The 22,557-nt window shown below is 50.7% G+C and overlaps 1 protein-coding gene across 1 annotated transcript; it reads left to right on the top strand.

The window, feature by feature from the left end:
* The first annotated feature begins 2,864 nt into the window (after positions 1 to 2,864).
* Positions 2,865 to 22,132, top strand: BTNL9 (butyrophilin like 9). Its single transcript, XM_064376648.1, has 11 exons — positions 2,865 to 3,068; positions 6,694 to 6,825; positions 8,510 to 8,857; positions 10,684 to 10,965; positions 14,073 to 14,201; positions 14,299 to 14,331; positions 15,039 to 15,059; positions 16,223 to 16,243; positions 16,484 to 16,510; positions 18,828 to 18,854; positions 19,745 to 22,132. Exons 2-11 carry the CDS (start codon positions 6,717 to 6,719, stop codon positions 20,368 to 20,370), a joined length of 1,623 nt encoding a protein of 540 aa, XP_064232718.1. The 5' UTR covers positions 2,865 to 3,068; positions 6,694 to 6,716; the 3' UTR covers positions 20,371 to 22,132.
* Positions 22,133 to 22,557: the final 425 nt, after the last annotated feature.

Here is a 22,557-nt window from a genome sequence, read left to right as displayed (position 1 = left end):
GGGGCAGGAGCTCTCTGATGCAGCTGTGGCCACCCTCCCAGGAGCAGGACCCTGGCATCTCTGCAGCCTGCACCTCCGGGGTCTGGGAAGAACCACTCCACACCCAGCCTCCCAATCTCCATCCCTGCAGGCCCAGGGGTGTCTGCTCCCCACTGGCTGGCCTCTCTCTGTGCCCCATCTCAGAGCAGGGTTAGGGCCTAGCCCAGGGGCCATGAATAGCAGTGGGAAGCAGACAGAGTCCCAGGAGAAAGAAGGCCAGTCCCCAGTAAGGCCTTACCTTCAGGCCAGGGAGAACCCGAAGGCTGGAGGCCGGGCTGCCAGTCCCTCGGAGTGGAGTGGCGACTTGTGGCGTCTCCTCTGGCTGCCCAGGGACCAGTCGGCATGCACTTACTCCCCTGTAAGGTGCATAAAAACCCCAGGCTCCACCAGAGCAGGGCAGAGGATGGAGAAACAATGGGATGGCCAGCTGCAGGGAGGAGCTACCTTCTCTGCTGAGAGCTTCAGAGACCTCCAGAGGCATTCACAACAACCCGCCTGTGGATAGGAGCCACTGTCTCCAGAGCCTTCTCTCTGCTGAGAGCAGCTGGTAGCTGGAGGACCAGTGGGCAGAGAGGAGCTACCCTCTCCAGGGTCTTCTCTGCTGAGAGCTGAACCCTCAGTGGGAGGGGAGGACTCACCTACAGAGAGGAGCTCCCCACTGCAGATCACCTCTGAGCTGTGCTAACATTCGGTAAAGCTGCTCTTCATCTTCTTCACCCCTCACTTGTCTGTGCACCTCCTGACCTCATTCTTCCTGGAAGCAGGACATCAGGTGCCACAGAGCTTTCCAGGAAGTAAATTCACACCCCTAAGATCCCACACAAGGGCAGATGAGGGTCCGTGCTTTCCAGTGGCACTTACAGCCCACCAGGGCTTCAGCACCTACCTTCCTTTTGGATCTGAGTCTTTATGCATTTACTGGGTCTTGGAATGGGAGGTTTGGCTGGCAGGGCATAGCCACTGTCTCCATCTTCCTGCTGGATGATGCCCCTGACGTGCAGGCAGTGGCGACAGGTGGCGGCCCCCTCCCGCATCCCACCAGGGCTGTGTCTGGCAGTCACAGAAGTGGATTCCGCCCATTTCTCTCTCTCTTTGCAGTCCTGTTGTGAAAATCTTGCCTCTCCCAGGTGATCCCCAGCATGGAGGAATCCAACTGAAGGGCCATGGAAAGCTCAGGACACATTCTCGTTTGCGAGCAGCCCCTCTCCACGAGTGCAATTGTTCCTCTCTTCCACGTCCCCGTGTGGCATGCAAGGTCCTCTGCAATGTGATCCCATCTATTTCTGATCAGCCTTCCCTTCCACTGGTGAGCTCCACACTGGCCTGGCCAGTCCCCAGCCTTTTCCTACCTCCCACGTGCTAATCACCTCGCTCCATGAAGAGCGTCTGTCCCCCCAGGCTGCCCCATTGCTTCTGTGATCCTACTGTTTATGAGGCATCCACTTTCAGTACACCCTGTCCCTGAGGCCGCCTCTGTCTCCCCAGGCCCGGGGAACTGCACCCACTGTTTGAGCTCACTGTTCAGCCCCCTTGCCGTCCCAGGGACATCTTTTCACACTAATAAACCTGGGTGCCTGGCCTCACCAGCCTGTCTGAGCACAGACAGTCACCGCCAGGCCCATGCCTGTAGCTCACTGGCTCCTGCCTCCCACCATGAAGAGCCCTGCCACCGGCACAGGCCCCTCTCCTAACACAGGCAGTTCTGCAAGTCCCTGGGTGTCCTAAATGTGCTTGAGCTACTCTGTGCCTCAGTTCTGGCCTGTCGCCTGGGGAGGATGTCAGTGTGGGCTGTGGCTGGGTGGCTGGTGTCTCAGTCCACTGCTGCCCAAGGTACACCATGGCCTACAGTAAAATGGGGTGGGCTGGGGTGGGGTGGTGCTTCCTTCTTTTTTGAGCTCTGATCTGTAAGGTCTGTTCTCGCCGAGGATAAAACGAGGAAACTGAGGCCAGCACGAAAATAGTCCAATACGAAGGAATTTATTCAAACTCCCAGGTGAGGTTCCACAGTCCGACAGGAGGGGCCGGGGAAGTCGCACGGACTCCTCGCAGACGTGGGGTTTTATACGGAGTGAGGGAGCTGGATTGGTCGTGGGAGAGCAGGACTGCTATTGGGTCAGTTACAGGCCTTTACCTAGGACTCGGCTTGTTGTTGGTTGGAATTACTCGGCTGCTATTGGTTAGCAAGAGGCCAGGGTTACGAGGCCTTGTTTGCATACTGGGCTCTGTAAGGGAAGACTGCGAGAAAGGGAAAAGGGAGCACGCACGAGCCTGAGCCTGCCTGAGCATGTCCGAGTTTTCAGAAAGGAAAAAAAAGTCGGAGGGGGGGGCGGGTGTGCGTCCGTGCTCCCGGCGAGGCAACCGGCCTTGCATGATCCACTAGAGAAATCCCAATCCAACACCCCCCTGCGTTCCTAAGTTGCACATGAATAGGTTTTGCAGGTTGCACTAATGATGATGCCGCCAGAACGTCTTCCTTACTGACCTTGCCCCGAGGAGAAGGTTATGGTGGGTTAAAAATTGGGCATCCCTCACCCTTAGTTAGTGGAGATCGCAGTGGACTCTCTTTCGCTGTTTGGGGACTGCCGCTCTGTCTCCCTGGAGTCCCAGCTTCACCTGCACAGAGACCCTGCACCCAGCTGGAGCCTTTTCTCCCACTTTGAGCCTCTGCAGCTGTCACTCTTTACAAAGCTCTCAGATACCTTTCCCCTCCTTCTATGACCCTGGAGAGACATTTTACATGAGAATTCAAGATTTTTCTCGGAGACAGGATGTGACGACTTCCTTGTTTTGTTCTATCCATCTTGGTTTTTATAGCAAAGGGCAAAGCAAACAGCACATGTCTTAGGGTGGAAGATGGATAACTAATTCTGTCACACGTGCACTGGCCTCTGGAGCTCAGTTGCCAGCCCATGTCTAGGGAATCTTAGCGTCTGGGACCACGACACTTTACAGCAGTCATCGCCCTTTGCAGAGGAGGGGAGATCACCAGGACTCATCTGCCATTTCGGACTTTTGCTGCTCCCTGGCAGGTAAGCGGCTCATTCTCGATAGCTGTCTACACTTCCACCTTTCAAAAACAGCAATCAGAAAATGACGGTGGGAGGCTTTGGGAGGGCGTACACTTAGTCACACCATTTTATTATCCGAGCCTGGCTGCAGCATGGGATGTTTCGAGCGTGGCCAGGAGGAGATGTTCACGCCCATTCAGGTAGGCCCCATCTCAGGAGGCAGGATCCCGATACATCCCTTGCCCCCCACCAGATGAAAAAGATTTCAAGCCTCATTGCAGTTCTTCTCTCGGGGCAGTCCACCTTCCTTAGAGACTAAGAGGGTGGAAATCTTCTGCGGACCTATTGAAATCAAACCAGTGCAGGCAGTGAGCACTAGCTGGGGTCCGCCAGGGGGAAGGGCACTGCAAGGGGCGTCAGGGAGGCCAGTGGGAGAGGGCCAAGGGCCCACTGACACCTGGGGTCTTGCAGCTTGGGGAAGAGAGGACAGGAGACAGGCAAAATTCACTAGTCACACAGCTCACAGAAGTAGCAAAGCAAAGGCCATACTTTCAGGGATAATCTCTATACTCTGTTACCAGAGAAGTTTTGCACTCTGGGACCCCACAGTCTCCTTGGCCTCTGCAGAACAACAAAATGCTTCCTGTGTTTGGGAGAGCAAGTGATGTGGCATTTGTTAATAAAAATGAATTTTCCTGCCAGATTTCATAATGTGGTCATTTAAGTGGTAAACTCATCTTAAAATTACGTGAGGGGAATTCCCAAGGTTTTGCTCTGCCCACGTGGAGACACTGGGATCGCTCAGGACAACAGCCCAGCAAGGCAGGCAAGGTGCTGTGGGAGGGCGTGGCCTTTGGATGCCGCCATGCTCTAAGATGCCCTTGGGAGATTTATTTTTTTGTCAGGAGGACAGTGTTACGTTCAGGCAAATTATTATATGTGTGGAGAGAATCTGAAATGCACCAGTAAAGTAAGAGTGACAGATTGAGACAGGTCCCGCAGCTGGCCTCTTCGCAGGAGCGTAAACACAAGCACATGTGTGTTTGGGAGAGGAAGTGCTCACAGTAATAGGAACTAACATGCATTGGGCACTTCCCATCTATCAAGCACTTATCTATACCTCAAGTAGTGTTATTACTATCATTATTACTAATGGGTCCAAATCACCACCTTGTGGGAGGACCTGTGTCACCAGCAACACAACCTCGACTAAATCCCCAGAACTCGATGCATCCAAATGGATCTTAAACACAGCCCGAGCCCCTCTTGGTTTGGAAGGCACTAGCTGGACACTGACATGCCCCTCCTGGCTTTGCTGTCAGGGGGCTCCAACCTGTGTCTAGAAGATCCAGAAGAAAAGCCTGGAGCATAAAGGAAAGGAGAAGGGAACAGAAGAGAGAGGGAGAAGGTGCACAGCCTGTGTAGACACCCTTCGCTAGCACCCTTCCTTGCCAGCTTCCCCACCTGTCACAGATAGGCTTCCACCAGTAGCCATAGAGGGTGAATGGCTGGACTATCCAGCCGGAGCCTGGACCCTGCCCAAGGCCTCTGTCCATGCTGGTTATCGTGTGAATCAGATTCCAATAACAGAACTGTCAACACGGCCCCACTTCAGGGAGACCCCATCTCCTCTCCTTGAGACCTTCTTGAAACACATATCTGAAGCTGTCCCAACCTGTCCTCTGCTTGTCCCCTCAATTTCAGCTCTAGAAGGACAGGGCTATCAGCCCATGAGCTTCACAGGCCAGTCCCCTTCCCTTGCATTCCTGCCTGCCCAGGTCCCTCCCAGCCTAAGGGTCCCTGGGGAGCCTCTATCACCTCATTAACTCACCCTGCACACCCTCTCTGAGCTTTCTGCCACCGCATGGCCCAGCAGCTTTGAAAGTCCTTCCTCCATACCCTGCTGGTGGTGTTGCTGACAGTGTGGCCAGTGCCCCGTGGCCACACGACACCAACACCTGCCATGCCAGGGTCTCAGAAGGAAAGCCAAGCGGTGGGGGCAGACGGGGAGACAGAGAATGCTGGAGAGAGGAGCCCACCGCGGCCTTCCCCCACAAGGGGACTGTGATGAAGTGAAAAGCAAGGGGTGCAGTCCCGGGATGAAGACGGCGTGGATGTCTGGAAGGCAGAGGGGAAGGGAGGTACTAAGTTTGATTCCAAGACCTTCCAGCAATCCACGGGAGTGGGCATTGGTTTCTTCCATGGTTCGGGCAGAGATTTAGGTCCAGCCAATTACAAAATCTGCGTAAAATCTTGCACAACTAAATGCAAGAGAAATATGGAGAGTTTTGTGTATCTCCAGAGACTCACTGGCTACAACACACTCTCTGGCCATGAGTCATTAATGGGGTCCAAGGGAGCGAAGCATCAGGAGTGAGAGGGCAGCCCTTGTCTGGACTGGGTCTGGGCCTCCTGGGTCACAGATGGGGAACGGGTGGCTAGATGGGATGACTCCATCACTGGCCCCGAAGATGCGATTGTTGTAAGCAAATGAGTTAGAAGGAGCGCGCCACGCTCTGAGCTCGCTCTGAGTTCGCTCTGAGCTCGCTCTGAGTTCCAAATGAAGAGCCCTGTATTGATTTGCCAGCAACCTAGAGACGGCTAATGCTCAAGATTCTCTCGGCCCTGAGGAAGGGGCCTGATTATCTTTTATGCCTTGATTTAGGTAGGGGAGGGGGAGCCTAGCTGAAGCGGAATTTTACAGAAGCAGAAAAGCAGGTCAGAGGAAGGGGCTGCGGGCACCGGTGGTTCCCATACAATTACCAAGGAGGGAGGCGATCAGGCTCCTTCTACACAATGATCAAAGGGAAACTACTTTCTTACAATAGCAGTGGGGAGGTATGCCAAGCAGGATGCGGTCACAATGGTTACAAGCGTTAGGAACAGTACCTTCAATGCTTGTAAGTGCAGCATGACCCAGTTATGCACCCAGAGGGGCTGTGGTAAGGAGGGGGAAGCCAGGTTGGAGTTTACAGCTAAAATGGAGTCAGTCACGCTAGCCCAGGGTAGGTTATTACACTATCGACACAGGAACAATTACCAGCTGACCTCCTGAAGGTACAACTTGAGGTCCCAGGCCTGGAGGAAAGTGTCCCAGGAAGTTGTTGGGGCTGGCAAGTAGCTACCACACGCACTCCACTTCTGAGAGCAGGCTCTGTGTTTGTCTCTCTGTTTGGTGGACTCAATGTTCCAGACCAAAGGGAAATGGGACAAAGGTTGGGTTGGTGGCGGTGAGGCGGGAGAATGAAAATGCATCTGAGATCTTCAGAGATTTCCCTTTGTTTGAGGAAAGTTGCTAAGCCCAGAAAAGGGGGGCACTGAACCCCCACACATCGCGTGGCTCTATTCCTGGCTCTAAACAATAAGGAGCTCAGAAGCTGCTTCCTCTGGGATCCGTCAGCCTTGTCCCCGTGCAGCTCTGTGCACCCGAGCAAGGCCAGGGATTCCATTAACAGTGTCCTCTGGAAAAATTAGAAGCAGCTCTCACATCCAGCCACGGTGTAAGCGAAGCCAAGCACTGAGGCTTGTACGGAATTTGAGAATAAGACAGAAATAACTGAGGCCACAACAGACTTCAGGTCTGGCGGACTGAGCTCCAGCTCCCCCACCTCTGCACGTCACTCCAGCACCTTTTGTCCCTCTCCAGGTGGCTCCCGCTGCTGAGGAAAGATGGTGGATTTCCCAGTCTCCCTGGACTCCTTGAGGCCAGCCTCTCTGACCAGCAGGCTTGTCTTCTTCACGCACCTCCTCCTCCTTCGGCCTGGGGAGCCGAACCCAGGTATCGTGTCTTTGCAGCCCAGCCAGCCAAGACATAGTTGTTACTCCTCCTGCCAGGTGCTCCCCAGGGCTAAGATCTTAGAATAGAGTACCAGGTCATGCCAGATGCTAAAATTCAAAAAAGACTTCCATCCTGGTTGTTAAAGAGCCACTACCCCTGAGCATTATCCAGCCTGTAGTGTTCCTCCACCATCTCTCCAGTCCCCAACACCTGTTGCGCACTTCTCAGCACTCTGAAATCCACAGACATCGCAGGGAGCAGAGCAAGAGGCTGCCAGGAAACTCAGTGGCCTGTGCTTGTGCTGAGCCCATTATCAGACATGTTTTAACTCCACCCCTTGCAACGCTTCTCTCATGAAAGATGCAGCCAACAGAGGGTGTAAACTAATAATTCAAAGGTGATTTTGTAATTCTCTGGACTGGAAACGAGGAATACCAGGGTGACCGCAGCATAGCCCTGGTCTTCAGCAGTCTGTGGTCAAGGGGGTTGGTGGTGGACGTAGCATCAAAGACATTGGGAGCACAGCTAAGAGCAATGATTTGTTCCTGGAAAGCCGAGGAGAGCCATAGAGAGGGAATACTGCGTGAGCAGAGGCTTGCAGGATGCACATTCTGCGGGAAGATGACAGATGAGGGATGAGCTAGGGCAGGGTGTGCCCAGGGAAATAGCCGGACATTGGTGTGTGGAGAGAGACAGCCGGAGCGAACCTGAAGGGGGAAACTTGTAGGAAGGGTATTGGATATTCACTTAGTGGGCAATGAGAAGCCTAAAATAGTGTGAGCAAAGGAAGAGAGAGCGAGCGAGCCAAGTGCAGGACAGGGAGGGTCCATGACAGGACAGCTTCGGGATGGGGTATTAGCTAAACTTGGAAAGAAAGGAGAGGAGAGGTACAGAGGCCAGAGAGAAGAGTGAGTGCCTGTGGGTGACAGGGAACCGCGCACGCGGTTCCTGCGCAGGAGCAGCAGATCTCATGGGAACTGCAGAAAACAGGCCAGACCAAAGGGAGCACAGAGGCCCCATGAGGAAGTCTTCGAAGAGGAGGGTGATCAAATGAAAGACCCCGGCAAATAAGTCTCACAGGGCGGATTTGGTTGGCCTTTTGATAAGAAAGCCTGTGGAGCGGGAACCCTCGTAGACGATTTGTGACACCCTTTGTGGAAGCTGTACATGTGAATTATTTTTTAAACTTGGAAAATCAGACAAGCAAAAACAAGAAAATATCTATTCTTATCGTGCAGAGATTATCACCACCAACACTCTGGTGTCTCAGGTGTTTTTCTCTGCACATTTATACAAATACGTATGATTTTTATTCAAGATGATAGTGTACAGATTTTTTTTTTTTGAAACTTGCTGTTTTGATCAAAGATTTCATTTCACTTAATGCCTTGGTCGTATTTACATAATTGTCCCCAAAATAACATTTGCACCTGGTTGGATCAAACCATTACCAGCTCAGCACCACAAATCTGGTTGTGATGTCACCTGTGTATTCATTTAATCATGTACTCACATTTTTTCATAAACGTTACTTGTTCAAGGATCCAGGCCGGTTGTCCCGTAGAGTACGTCGCCTTTCTTGTTTGCATGATTTGCTGTAGATTCCTCAGCTGTAAAGGGGTGTGATAAACGTTTTTTTAATTGGATGAGGGCTGCTTTTGCCTGTTCTAACTTCTCATCCTAGAAAAGATCACAGTGGTAGGCCCTGCGGATCCCATCCTGGCCCTCGTCGGGGAGGAGGTGGAGTTCTCGTGCCACCTATGGCCCTACCTGGATGCACGGCACATGGAGATCCGCTGGTTCCGGAGCCACACCTCAGACGTGGTGCACCTGTACCAGGAGCAGCAGGAGCTCCTGGACAGGCAGATGGAGGCATTCCGGAACAGGACCAAGTTGGTCAAGGATGACATCACTGATGGCAGTGTGGCCCTGCAGCTTCACAGCATCGTCCCCTCCGATGAGGGCACGTATGGCTGTCGCTTCCTCTCCGACAACTTCTCCGGCGAAGCTGTCTGGGAGCTGGAGGTAGCAGGTGCGTGGACTGTCCTAAGGCCCTGTAGGGCAGAGGGACATACGGTTGCTTTGCCCAAGTAGAGGTAGAGTCACAGAGAACATAAGAATGTTGCTAATTTTTGAAAAACATAAAAGTTGATGGATAGGTCCATTCTCAAATGAACAAACAAAACAAAATGTAATTTTTTAAAACTATCAGTTCACCAAAAAATACACAAATAGCCCTTAAACGTATGAAAAACCTGAACACAGTGGCTGAAGCCTGTAATCCTAGCACTTTGGTAGCCCGAGGCAAGCAGATCACATGAGCCCCAGAGTTTGACACCCAGCCCAGACAACATAGGGAGACCTCATCTCTTAGCCAGGTGTGGTGGTGTGTGCCTGTAGTCCCAGCTACTTAAGAGGGTGAAATGGAAGGATCTGGCTGCAGTGAGCTGTGATTGTGCACTGCACTCCAGCCTGGGTGACAATCTGTCTTGAAATATATATATATATATGTATATATATATATATATATATATATATATTAACTCTCTCTGTGTATATATATGTGTATATATATGTATATATATATTTGTATATATATGTATATATATTTATATATTATAAATATATATATTTGTGTGTATATATACACATATAGATAGATATGTATGTATATCTATATACATATATATACATGTATATACATATATATCTCTATATGTGTGTGTGTATATATATATATATAAAGTGAAAAAATTACTCATAATGAGAGAAAGGGAAATCAAAGCTACATCAAAATGGAATTTTTTAAAACTGTCAGACTAGCAAAACTTGAAAAGCTCTTCCGGGTACTGTTGATGGAACTATGGAGAAGCAAGCTCTCTTGTACCGTATTAGTGGAATTCGAACTTGGGAAGCTCCAGGACAGGGGAATTTGACAGTACTGTGTGTCTACCCTCTGACACAGGAATCCCACCTCCAGGAACTCATTCCACTTCCAATACCTCCAATATGAAAAAAGCATATGTATGAGTTGAATCTTTGTAAAGCTTTTGAAAAATAATTGCAACATAGTGGAAACCACCTAAATGTCCAAGCATGTGTAAAAGCTGAGTATGATCTATTTACGTATATTATGCGGCTGAGAAAAATGACGAGGGGGTCTCTCAATGGAGGCAGAGTGATTTCTAGTATTGTGAAGAGAGAAAAGCAAAATGCGAGGTTCAATAATATTTACTTGCATGTGTAAGAAAGAAGGGGAAACACTGCAAAAAGAAACACAGGAAGGACAGACGAGAAATCAATGAGGCTGGTTACTTACCTAGGGTGAGGCGTGATGGCACGGAGAGGATGGAGCTTTTTTTCCTGATACACATTTCTATACAGCATTAGCATTTAAACCACATTGATGTTTTGCACATTCAAAATATAGCGTCGGTCCCACAGGGATGGAGAGATAAAGGAGTGTGTATAATGCAGGCGCTGGAGCTCTGGGGAGATTCATGAGGGAGAGAAGAGTCACAACTCTAATGTGTTAGAGTTCATGGTGGTGCTATTCTACATTTTAGGGAAACTGTCCCTTGCATAATATGATTAAATGCTAGTAGCCCTTCCACACCTAATGATCCCCTTCCCATTTCCAAATGTCCCTTAGGGGTATTAGTGTCCCCGCATGTTACCACTGATTTAGACTGTCATATCCAGCCCATGGGTGGGGAGCTTCAAGCCCACACGTGTCTTAATAGCAGTCACAGATCATGATGCTTTATGGTGGCTACAAGTGGTGAACGGTGGCATGAACTTTATGCATGGATTTCTCAGAAAGAGCCTGATTGTTCCCACTCCTCCTGCCTCCACCAGGGCAGGGCTCAGAACCTCACCTCTCCCTTGAGGGCTCCAAGGAAGGAGGCATTCAGCTGAGGCTCCGATCCAGTGGCTGGTACCCCAAGCCTAAGGCTCAGTGGAGAAACCACCAGGGACAGTGCCTGCCTCCAGAGTTCGAAGCCATCGTCCGGGATTCCCAGGGCCTGTTCAGTCTGGAAACATCTGTGATTGTCCGAGAGGGAGCCCTCAGCAACGTGTCCCTCTCCATCCAGAACCTCCTCTTGGGTCAGAAGAAAGAGTACGTGGTCCAGATAGCAGGTCAGTGGCTGTCAGCTCACACCCATCTTCCTGCTCCTCACGTCTACGTATGCGCTGGCCCAGAGGCAGTCTACAAAGTCACAATGGGACTGGGCCTGTCTGCGTATAGGATGTGTTGGCCTTGGCACCTGAGAAGTCAGCAACTTGGATATTAGGGACACAGTAAGAACACTGCTACCCAAACAGCCAGTGAGGGAGGCCCCAGAGAGCCCACATTTCTGTACCTAAGGCCGTTCACTAAAACTCATCAACTCTACTCGTCAGATGCATCATGGGAGCTTATAGATTCCTAATGCGATCTCCCAAACAGTATTTGTTGAGCTTCCACAATGTGATCCCAGTCCCCATTCCAGTGGGGCATACAGAGAATAAGCAAAAGGAGCGCATCCTGTCACATCACGTTAGTAGGTGGTAGGTGCCGTAGAGAAAATGAAGCAGGCTGAAGTAGCGGGGCATGTCCACAGATTACAAAAGGCTTGTCCGGGAAGTGGGCGTGTAGGCAGCCAGCCGAAGGCAAGGTCATTATCGAAGTCGTCTTATGAGGCAGCCACCGAAGGGTTTCATATTCATAGTTCTGTTTTTCTTAGATTTTGAGGACAAACCCAACCTACAGGCCATTTCTCACACGAGTCCAAATCAGCAGCTATTTCATTATAACAGAAAAAAATCCTCACCCTTTGACATAGTTGGTCAGATACAGGCCAATGCATACGTGTTCTCAAGATAAACGATAACTTGTCTTCAAGTAGGAGGACTTGGCAACACTGTTTATCACACACAGTCCTAAATCCCCTGGGAATTGGGATGGCCATCTGTGTTAGCTAACTGTCTTTAACCAAAGGAAATATTAAGCATGTGATATGTCTGTGGCAAGCCTGTAGTTAGAACTTGGAGGCACGCACCTAAGCTAAACTCCCCTGAGACAGGAATCACCACGGCAGTGCTCTCTCTTCTGTGTTTACGCTTCAAACAAGTGGCCCTTAAGAAAACCATTCTTGGGTTGTAAAGAAAGAATTGACACATTTTCTAAGGAAAATGAACTAAGAGAGGGGAAGAGGAAGGAGTCTCCCTTTTGCACCAGGAAAAACCCAATATTTTCTTTTTAGTGTTTAATATAAATCTTAATTTATATTATTTATATTTATTATGAAACATATTAAGTTTATATATACATTTTTAGATGGGTAAGCGTTTGCATGCACAGACCTCTTTACAAATGGCATGATTCACACTGATACCTTTGGGAAGGCACTGGTGGCCGGAACCGCAAAGCCAGGGGCATGAGAGGGAAACCTGTCTGCGGCTGGCAGAACAGGCGAGAGGGAAGGTCACAGCTCAGAGAGACAGCCCGCCCTGAGCCCTTGCTCTTGACCCCAGGCCAGTGCTTCACACACCATCTGTTGTGAGGACCAATCCATTGCGACCCGATGTTTTTGTACCATACAATAAAAATGCACTGCTAGAAAAACAAAGTGAAAAACCAAAGTCCGGCCGGGCGCGGTGGCTGACGCCTGTAATCCCAGCACTTTGGGAGGCCGAGGCGGGTGGACCACGAGGTCAAGAGATCGAGACCATCCCGGTCAACGTGGTGAAACCCCGTCTCTACTAAAAACACAAAAAATTAGCTGGGCATGGTGGCGCGTGCCTGTAATCCCAGCTACTCAGGAGGCTGAGGCAGGAGAATTGTCTGAACCCAGGAGGCGGAGGTTGCGGTGAGCCGAGATCGCGCCATTGCACTCCAGCCTGGGTAACAAGAGCGAAACTACGACTCGAAAAAAAAAAAAAAAAACCAAAGTCCACTGATGTCACTTACAAGCCAGACACAAAAGAACAAATGCTGTCTGTTTCCACTGATGTGAGATTACCTAGAGGAATCAAATCCATAGGGATGGAGAGTATATGGAACGGAGGCGCCAGGGCTTGGGGGTGGGAAGAGGAATTACTGTTTATTGAATACTGAGTTTCAGGTTTTGTTTTGTTTTGTTTGTCTGTTTGCTTTTTCTTGAGACGGAGTTTCACTCTTGTTGCCCAGGCTGGAGTGTAATGGTGCACCCGTGGCTCACCACAACCTCCGCCTCCCGGGTTCAAGCAATTCTCCTGCCTCAGCCTCCTGAATAGCTGGGATTACAGGCACGCGCCACCACGCTCGGCCAATTTTGCATTTTTAGTAGAGACGGGATTTCTCCCTGTTGATCAGGCTGGTCTTGAACTCCCAACCTCAGGTGATCCGGCTGCCTCGGCCTCCCAAAGTGCTGGGATTACAGACATAAGCTACCGTGCCCAGCTGATTTTTAGTTTTGAAAGAGGAAAAAAACCTCCAGAGATGGGCGGTGGCGATGGCTGCGGGACGTGGTGAATGCACTTAGAGCCACTGAAGCTACACTTAGAAATGGTTAAGATGGGAAATGTTGGTAGGTGTATTTTACTACAATTTTAAAAAAGAATTTTTTTAAAGATCTGAGATAAAAGCACCATTTTCTAACAATTAGATGACACAGAAAGTTACTCTATTAAAACGGCCACAGAGTTTGTGAAGGGCCAGTGGGTTCTGCGCAGCCCTGCCGCGGCTGGTGCAGTCCGGTGGGCGCTGCCCTAGGCCACGTCTGGCCTGGGGGCGGGTGCTCCCTGGGGAGCCCGGAGCGAGGTGGGAGCTGCGAGGCCGCCCGCACTTGGCTTCGTTTTCACTTCTTCCAAGAGCGTGGTGAGAACCGAGGTAGAAGCCGACTGCTTGCAAACGAGCGAGGGGACGCCTCGTGGACTGGACGGCGCGGGTACAGAGCAGGCGCCCGCTGGGCTCCCAACGCCAGCCAAGCCCCGGGGACCCTCCTGCCTCCGGACGCGGGGCAGGCGTGGGGCGAAGCCGAGCGAGGGCAACGCTGTGGCCGCAGAAGCCCCGGGCGGGGCGGGGGCGCCGGCCACCCCCGGACCCCTGTTCGCCCTGCACGCGCTCCCGCCTCCAGAGCGCGGGGCCGCCACGCGCGCGCCCGTGTCACAGACGGCTGCGTGGGCCCGGCAGCTTCCCCGCCCAGCCAGGGGTCGCTCGAGGGCGGTGGTCCGGTCCTTCGCTGTTTACCTAAATCGAGACCGCCCCGTGCGCTGTTTTCCAGACGTGTTTTTACCCGGAGCCTCCCGGTGGAAGGGCGCCTTCGTGGGGACCGTGGCGCTGCTGCCCCCGCTGCTGGCCGTCCTCGTGGCGCTGGCGCTGGGCCTCCTCCAGAAGCAGCGGAGACGCCGAGGTACCGGCGCGGGCCGTGCGCGGGAGCGGGGGGCGCGGAGGGGCCTGGAAGGAGCCGGGGGCGCACGCTCAGCCCTCCCCGCCCGTTTTCCCTTCAGAAAAGCTGGAGCAGCAGGCCGAGAAGAGACAAGGTGAGCGGGGAGCAGGGCGTCCTGCGCCCACGTCCCTAAGTGCCAACCCGCCGTAAACCGAAGGCCCGGGATCCCGCTACAAGGATTTATTCCAGCGCAGGGCGTCAGGGTGGCCATCCGGGAACGGTCATCAGCGTCCGCGATGGGGAAAGGGAAGATCGTTCATATGAGCGAAAGAGGAGGTGCTGAACAGAGGCTGGCGCGCAGAGGTCAGGGCTGACTGGCTACTATGATGACACCCTCGCGGCTTGCTTCACGTTCCACCGTACAGAGGGAGCAGTCTCCAGGGTCTGCTGCCAGCGTCATTTCATCTGGGGTTTCCGTAAAGCGCAGGAGGAGGCGGGTTGATGCATAACACTTCAACACAGGGTCAGGCACCAGGGAAAAGAGCCGTGTTACGTCACCAGGGCTCAACGTTTCCCCTGGGCAAAATAAATTCGGAAGGTTCCAACATTTATTTTCACACTAGCAGAAGGGAGGGCGCTGGCTCACCCTCCTATGGAGCAGGGGAGCCGAGGAATGGGGCAGGGGGTGGGCACTTCCCCATCCCCTGCCTGGAACCTCACTGTCCAGCCCAGCCTGGGCCCCCAGACCACCGGGGACAGGAGTGCACACATCGGAGGTGAGGCCTCAGTGTTCATCCATCTGCCTCATTCCCCAACCTGAGAGACTTTCCTCTTTTTTTTTATTTTTTGTCTTTTCTCCAGGTAAACTCACTGCAGAGCTGGGTAAGTTCAGGGTTTGGGGCCACAGTGCTGCCTGTCAGCCAGCGGGGTGGATCCCTGTGCCTGTGCAGTGGGAGGAGGGGCTCCCTTTGGACGGAGTCAGCTGGCAACTATCTAATTCTAAACCATCCCTGGGAGACTCCAGCTCTCCACTCGCTAAGGGGCTGAAACGATGACTGCCTGTCACTGTACAGCTGCCTGAGACCCTCTGGACAGACCCGGCCAGCTCCTCCCCTGCAAATTAGACAATTCTGTTAAAATTCCATCATAAACGTTTACTTTCTCTGGTTCATCTTCCTAGAATATCCTTCTCTTTTTAATGCAAATGCCACTAGGAAAGGTGGCACCTTTAATTTGCACCAAAGTGGGAATAATTTCTCAGATTCGCTTTTCTCCCCAGAGGGACTCAGAAACTTGAAACCATGGGATATGTGTCTTTGTACAGAGGAGAGGAGAGTAATGAACCTGACGGAGGGGGAATGGAGGAAAAGGCCACCATGGCGTTGGGGTTGGGGGCAATTCAGATGAGACTGTAAGGTTGGGGAAGCTTGTCTCGCAGTCTCCCTAGTCCTTCAAGGGGAAGGAAAAAAAATAGCCCTAATAAGTCATTAACACTCTAGTCTGAATTATAAGTCATAACTCTGTAATCTGAATGCCTCTTCCCGGAGCATTTACTTTTAAAAGAACTTGACATTGGGTGGACAGATCAAAGGAATGCATTTCTAGTAACAAAATGTTGGAGTCCTTGGTATTTGGTTAGGGGAAATAGTTGGGTGTGATGTCCTTCCAGTCCTTTAAATAATGTACCCAGTAAGTGACCCTGAGGCTCACATAGGCTGCGCTCAGTGCCTGGACTTATTAAGGAGCTCCTCACCAGGAAGGCTGTGATTTCAGGCAGAAAGAACAACCTGAAACCGGGGAAGGGTATGTCAGTACTAAGGTCTGGTTCCCCTTCTAGGCCCTGTGCAGATTTCCACCTTTGAAGTAAGATAAGATGAGGCTTAAAGTCCTGCAGATGGGCCTCCTTTTTTAGGACAATGAAGAGGCAAAGATGAAACTGTTTAACGATGATTTGAGATTAGGGAAGCTCTTCCTAGTGGCCTGTCTTGGGAAGATGGTTCCACCCATCTGCAGGCTGATGTTTCCTTTGTGTGTTCTGCTTGCAGAGAAGCTTCAGACAGAGCTTGGTAAGTGACCCCTCTTTAAACTATTCCCTCTCGTTCATATTTTTGCATCTGGTTCTCCATATATCTTCTCATCTCCCAAGCAGGTATGATGCCCAGGCAGGACCCCTGCTGACTGTGTGGGTAGCAGGAGAGAGGGGAGGAGACAGAGAGGTGACAGGGGTGGGTGCAAGATACGAGGTGTGAGCAGGGAAGCTTGGGGTCCTGACGTGCTAATTCCCTGTTTTCCCTTGGCTGCTTCAGACTGGAGACGGGCTGAAGGCCAGGCTGGTGAGTGGAATCCATCTCTCTCTGACTGTTCCTCATTTATATCTGAGCACCCCAGTCCGGCTCACCCTGATTAACTGATCGGGCTTATCATTCTGATTGCATGCCACAGTCTTACACAGCATGAATTAATCTATGTCACTGGGTAGAGGTTATACTCTGTCCTGAAGACTAAGTGGAAAGCAAACCACTAGTTCCAGTCCTGGTTACATATCAGAGTTACATCGACCCTTGGTGCCCATCCTCCAAGACGTCCATGGTTCTGGGATGGGTGTGTTGTACATGTAAATATGTCTCTGCATACCTCCCTCTGTTCCCCATAATGCAGGCAGTCTAATGCATATATTTTGTATATATTCTTGCAAAATGTGGATATTGATCTATGCATATGCATCTTAGTTCATGTAAGTGGCGTTCACGGCTCTGTGCTGTTCCTGGCTTTTCTCATGCATCATCGTGCTTTAATAGCCAACGCTGCCACTTGTGTGCATTCAGTCTGGTTCTCCTCCTTACCACAGAGCACTTCATTTTAGCCAGCCACGCTCCTGGAGTAGGTACCAGGCTGCCTCTAACTCCACAACACAGAATGCAGAATTTCCTTATGGCCCTGTGTGGAGATTTCTCTGGGGTATATAACTAGGAGGGGGATGGCTGGCCCACGGTGGGTATGTTCACTAAGTGGGGTAGTGGGATACTGTGAAGGCAGTGTCATCATCCTGCCACCAGCCATGCAGGGAGGTTCCATTGCCCACATCTCATGTGAGCCAGTTTTCTAGGGCTGCCAGTCAGTGGGGATAAGTGATGCCTCGTTGTTCTTTAGGTCTGCACACCTCTGAATGCTGAAAAGTTTGAGCATCTCCATGCATGCTGCTTGGCTTTGGGGGCTTCCTCTCCTGAAAATTGCCAGTTCATATCATTGACCCACGTTTCTTATAGGATTGCTGTCTTTTGTTATTAACAGGAATTGTGTGTGTGTGTGTGTGTGTGTGTGTGTGTGTGTGTGACATTCATCCCTTGTGGGTAAACATTGTGTATTCCTTCTTCTGTTGTGCCATCTGCCATTAGCTTTGTCCATAGTTCCCCTTATTGAAAAGAAATTATTAATGTTGATAAAATGTAATCCATCAACTTTTTACCCTATTGTTTGTGTTTTTGAAATTTTGTTGAAGAAGACCTTCTTCACACTTAGGTCACAAAGATATTCTCTTATACTTTCTTCTATTTGTTTTATTTATGTAACTACAAAAACCTTTCTACTATTTTTATATCTGCATCTTTAATCCATCTAAAATTTGCCATTTTATGAGGTGCTGGGTGAGAATCCTGTGACTTTTCTCCAGATAGTGGGCTGGGCTTTAGCAGCGCCGGTTACTACCCCATTCCGGGGTTACCACTGATGTGGGGAACCACCTCTGATGCATGTTGGATTCCCATCTCTCTCTGACTTTGTCCATTGCCTGCCTATTACATCGCTGTCTTTACTACTACGGCTTTTGTAGTATCTGAAAGTGCAAGTCTTCCTTCTCCATTTCCACTTCCTTTTTAGGGTGAACGAACCTTTTTAAAATATAAATTTTAGGATAAATTCATAAATCTCCCCTAAGAATCCAAAAGCAGTTTTACATGGGATTGCTTTGGACTTATGCATAAAGTTAGGGAAAATCAACATGTTTGTAAAATTGAGATGTTCCACACAAGAGCTATTGTGCTTGAAGCTTCGCCAGTTACTCTGATGCAAAAGCGGGGCAGCAAAGCCCTGCCGTAAAAATACGGAGCTCTGAGAATGTCTTGTGTTACCTTTGCTTGTGTGATTTGGTGATATCTTTGCTGCAAAACAGAACGAGATAAAACACAACAGAGATCCACTCAGATTGGTTCACATTAAGAATGGAGGCATGCCAGGAAAAGACAGGGCATCTAGAGGGTATCTTCAGATGCCAAGAAGTCAGGCTCAGCTGGGCCTTTTGGGCACAGCCTAGCCAGTCAGACGCTGAGGCTCCATTTCTGCCTCTCAGGGCATCCAGGCTGCTTATAGAGTCTCTCCACCTACACACTCCATTCACCTGCTTTTTCCAGCAGAATTTCAGCCTGCATGTAGCTCTGGTTTCATCTATCAATGACACAGTCCTCTACTCAATCTCACAGTCTCAGGAAAATACATGGTGAACCCAAGATCAGTCTGGATTCAAACTAGTTTCCAGGGTGGGAATAGGGTCATTCGATCTGCAGGCATCCCTCATGCATCTGGCGCCTTTGTTAAGGTTCCAAAGTTACTGACTGAGATTTCTGAGCTTTTTTCCCCTTCTCTGTTTGGTTTCAGAGTGGAGAGCAGCCCAAAAATATGCAGGTAACTGAAGCCAGGAAACTGATTTGTGTCTTCGGTTGGCTGGATCTTAAACAGAAGGGAGGCAGAGAGATCTGAGATTAGCGGATGGGGCTTTCTAGGGGCCAAGTATGGGGACTGCACACACAGACACACAAGCACACTTGCAAACACACCACATGACACATATGCCTGCACGTGTATGCACATACATGTGTGCTTGCATGCACACGCATGTGTGCGCACACATACATGGGTGAGCTCCCAGACACATCGTTCCTCTGGGTGTCACTAGGTTTATTTCCGTCTGGCTTGGGGCTATTTGCAGATGAGAGTGCAGAGTCTGTAAGGAAACTCCCAGATCCTCTGACAGAAGGGGTCCCGTAGGTTCCCATCTGTCAAATGGGATGGGGTATTGAAGTGTGGGGCACTGGACTAGATGATCTCAAAGGTCCTTTTAAAATCCTAAAAAGAAAGAAACTTTTCTGAAAGACTGTATACTAAAAAAAAAAATCCAAAAACTTCTGTGAAACTCTGCCCAGTGCTCTCCTGATTATCTCAAGGTCACATAAGCAGGAACTAGAACCAGCCCATAGGTCCTGCCCCTTGACGGGACATGGCTCGCTCCCCGCTAACCTACCTCCTTTGCCATCTCTGGTATGGAATTCAGGGACCTTCCAGTTCAGGAAAGGACAGGATTCCTTGTCACTATCAAACACTCAGGAGTGACTTACACACACCACTTCAGTCCTGGGGGGAGGCTTGCAGGGCTGAGGGTGAGGGTGGGGGTGAGGGTTTCATTTCATTGATTATTCCACCAAGAGAACCCAGAGGTTTGTCTGCCTTGAGAAAGAGACAGACAGACGGGGGCCCAGACCATCCCGGGCGGGCGCTAACGCTGTGGCTCTGCGCAGCGGACGTGACTCTGGATCCAGCCTCAGCGCACCCCAGCCTGGAAGTGTCGGAGGACGGCAGGAGTGTGTTTTCCCGCGGCGCGCCGCCAAGCCCCGCGCCCAGCGACCCGCAGCGGTTCTCGGAGCAGAAGCGCGCGCTGAGCCTCCAGCGCTTCTCCGTGGGCCGCCACTACTGGGAGGTGCACGTGGGCTGCAGCAGCCGCTGGTTGCTGGGCGCCTGCCTGGCCGCGGAGCCGCGCTCGCCACCCGTGCGCCTGAGCCCGGCGGCCGGCTACTGGGTGCTGGGGCTGTGGAACGGCCGCGAGTACTTCGTCCTGGCCCCGCACCGCGTCCCGCTCACCCCGCGCGTGCCTCCGCGGCGCGTGGGCGTCTTCCTGGACTGCCAGGCGGGAAAGCTGTCCTTCTTCAACGTGTCCGACGGCTCCCACATCTTCAGCTTCCACGACACCTTCTCTGGCGCGCTCCGTGCGTACTTCAGGCCCAGGGCCCACGACGGCGGCGAGCACCCGGATCCCCTGACCATCTGCCCCCTGCCGGCTAAAGGGCCGTGCGTCCCCGAAGAGAACGACAGTGACACTTGCCTACAGCCTTATGAGCCCGCAGACTCCGCCCTGGACCCGTGGTGAGGCGCCCTTGTGGCCGCAGGTCCCAGGAGGCTCCCTGGATCCCAGGCCAGCGCTTTGCTCTCCTGCTCCGTCTAAAGGGAGCAGGTGCTCCGGCCAAAATGTCAGCAAAATGTCACCGAGTGGGACAGAGAGAGGGACCTTTGCCTACGTACATGTGTATGTGTAATGAGATTTTCTTCAAGGAACGGAGACAAGTCCAAAGCTTATTTGTGGATTGTGGGACTGAGTGAATGAGTACAAATATATCCGCGTCGCTGAGAGCCGGGGTGCCCCGCTGGGAGGTGGGGAAAAAGCCAGCATGGAAGAAAGAAGGGAGAAACCTTTGGAGACTGCACTGGAGGGATTCGTTAATTTGTACAGTTTTATATTTTTTGTATATGGTTGCCAGCTATGAAAAGGTCGAGATGCAATGATACTTCGTAAGCAACAAGTTCACCTAAGTAAGGCTCGGATCCTAGTTTCAAACATCATTTCCCATTAAAATGAAGTTGGAGGATCAGCTGCTTCTGGGGCCGGGGCAAAAATTTCAAGATGAGCCTGGAGCATTGTGTGTGGTAAGGCAAAGTAAGTGCTGGCAAGAGGGCAGAGGAGCCAGGCCGAAGGGGCCTCGCTGACCACTTGAGGGACGATTTGAACATCAGGATGAATAATGACAGCAGAGATTATAACACACTGAATACAAACATAATCCATGAGTGCTTGCTGATATTCAAATTTCTTTTTAAAAAGAAGAAACAGGAAGATTTTTTTAAAGAGGTGAAATCTAATTATGGGTGACAGTCTTTTGGAGAACAGGTATGTAAGGTAACCCTACACACTACTTATAAATTTGAAAGGGTCACCTTTACAACAGAGAAATCTACCAGATCATCCACGGGATTTACTATAACATCACCAACGATGGGACCAAGGACATATTAGTTTCACAACTGGGGAAAATGAAACAGGAACAAGATGTCACTGGGGAAGTGTTCTTCACCCCTGCCCCAGGAGAGTCTCTCTCCGTCGCCCAGGCTGGAGTGCAGCCTCGACCTCCTAGGCCCAGGTGATCCTCCCACCTCAGCTCACAACACCGTGCCCAGCTGATTTTAAATCTGTTGTAGAGACAGGGTCTCACTTTGTTACCGAGGCTGGTTTCGAACTCCTGGGCTCAAGCCGTCCTCCTGCCTGGGCCTCCCAAAGTGCTGGCATGAGGCACTGTGCCTGGCTTCATTTTCTGAGTGAGACATTTGTACCGTAGGATAACATTCTTGTTCTTGGTAAACATACTGAAGTTTTTAGATATAAATTACCACAGCGTCTGCCACTGAATCTCCAATGACTTAAGTAGCAAAATATAAAACATATGAATATGAAGAAAGGAGACAAGTCACATGTAGCCACATGACAACTCCTGGTGAATCCAGGTGACTAGTCGGCCGATGCTCATTGCACTGTCAGTGCAGCTTTGCTGTGGGTTTGAAATTTTCCAAACTAAAAGAGTTGGGTGGTGGGGAGAAGGATACACCAAAAAGTGAAGTGATTATCTATGGATGGGAAAATGGTTGGTAATTGTATTTTTGAAAGTCTTCCTTGTATGTTTTTAATGTTCAGTTATGTTCATGTATTGGTTCTGTAATAAAGGGGGAAAGCTGTTTTTGAAAAAATACTCATCTTCAAAATCATTCATTTGAAAGGAACTATAATGAAATTGCTGGACAGTATCTTAGGGCATTGTTTCAGGTAAAAGGAATATGGCTCCCACCCCTTCCCCTTCATCCAGGCGGAGCTTTCCTTGCCCATTTCGGTTGGGAGGGGAGTGACGAAGGGAGGCTAGTCCGCAACCAAGCTTTCTAACTGGTCTCCCCCTTCTTCCCTCTTTCCCTCTCCTTTTCTTCTTCTCTCCATGGGGACTGGATTTCCACCTGGACCTTTGGTACCACAATGGGAATGGATGGGGTGGGAGCACCTCTGGGGTGGAGCTTTTGCCCGATGGGCCCAGAAGTTTGGTTACACACAAGAGGGGGCTATGAAAATAAAAGAATTTACTAAGTGTGCTGAGAGTCAGGTTTCTCTATCAGTGCAGGGAAATACAAAAATACAGAAAGGGAAAAGGAAAGCATGAGAGTAACTCTGAGATGGACTGTAATGAGAGGTATCGATGTGAACCCCTGGGTTGTACTGTGTGTGGAGAGATGGAATGCACGC

Source organism: Aotus nancymaae, unplaced genomic scaffold (assembly GCF_030222135.1).
Source record: "Aotus nancymaae isolate 86718 unplaced genomic scaffold, 86718_ANA_hifiasm-v0.15.2.pri h1tg000015l_1, whole genome shotgun sequence".
Classification (NCBI taxonomy): domain Eukaryota; kingdom Metazoa; phylum Chordata; class Mammalia; order Primates; family Aotidae; genus Aotus; species Aotus nancymaae.
The sequence above is the reverse complement of the archived record's forward strand: the minus strand, read 5'-3'. Positions and strand labels throughout refer to the sequence as shown.

What these genes read in the sequence shown, in the direction of transcription:
- BTNL9 (XM_064376648.1), top strand. Translation starts at nt 6,717, where the DNA reads ATGGTGGATTTCCCAGTCTCCCTGGACTCCTTGAGGCCAGCCTCTCTG. An exon ending in GCAGGCCGAGAAGAGACAAG is followed by an intron (nt 14,332 to 15,038) that starts GTGAGCGGGGAG and finishes TCTTTTCTCCAG; the next exon opens with GTAAACTCACTGCAGAGCTG. An exon ending in ACGGGCTGAAGGCCAGGCTG is followed by an intron (nt 16,511 to 18,827) that starts GTGAGTGGAATC and finishes GTTTGGTTTCAG; the next exon opens with AGTGGAGAGCAGCCCAAAAA.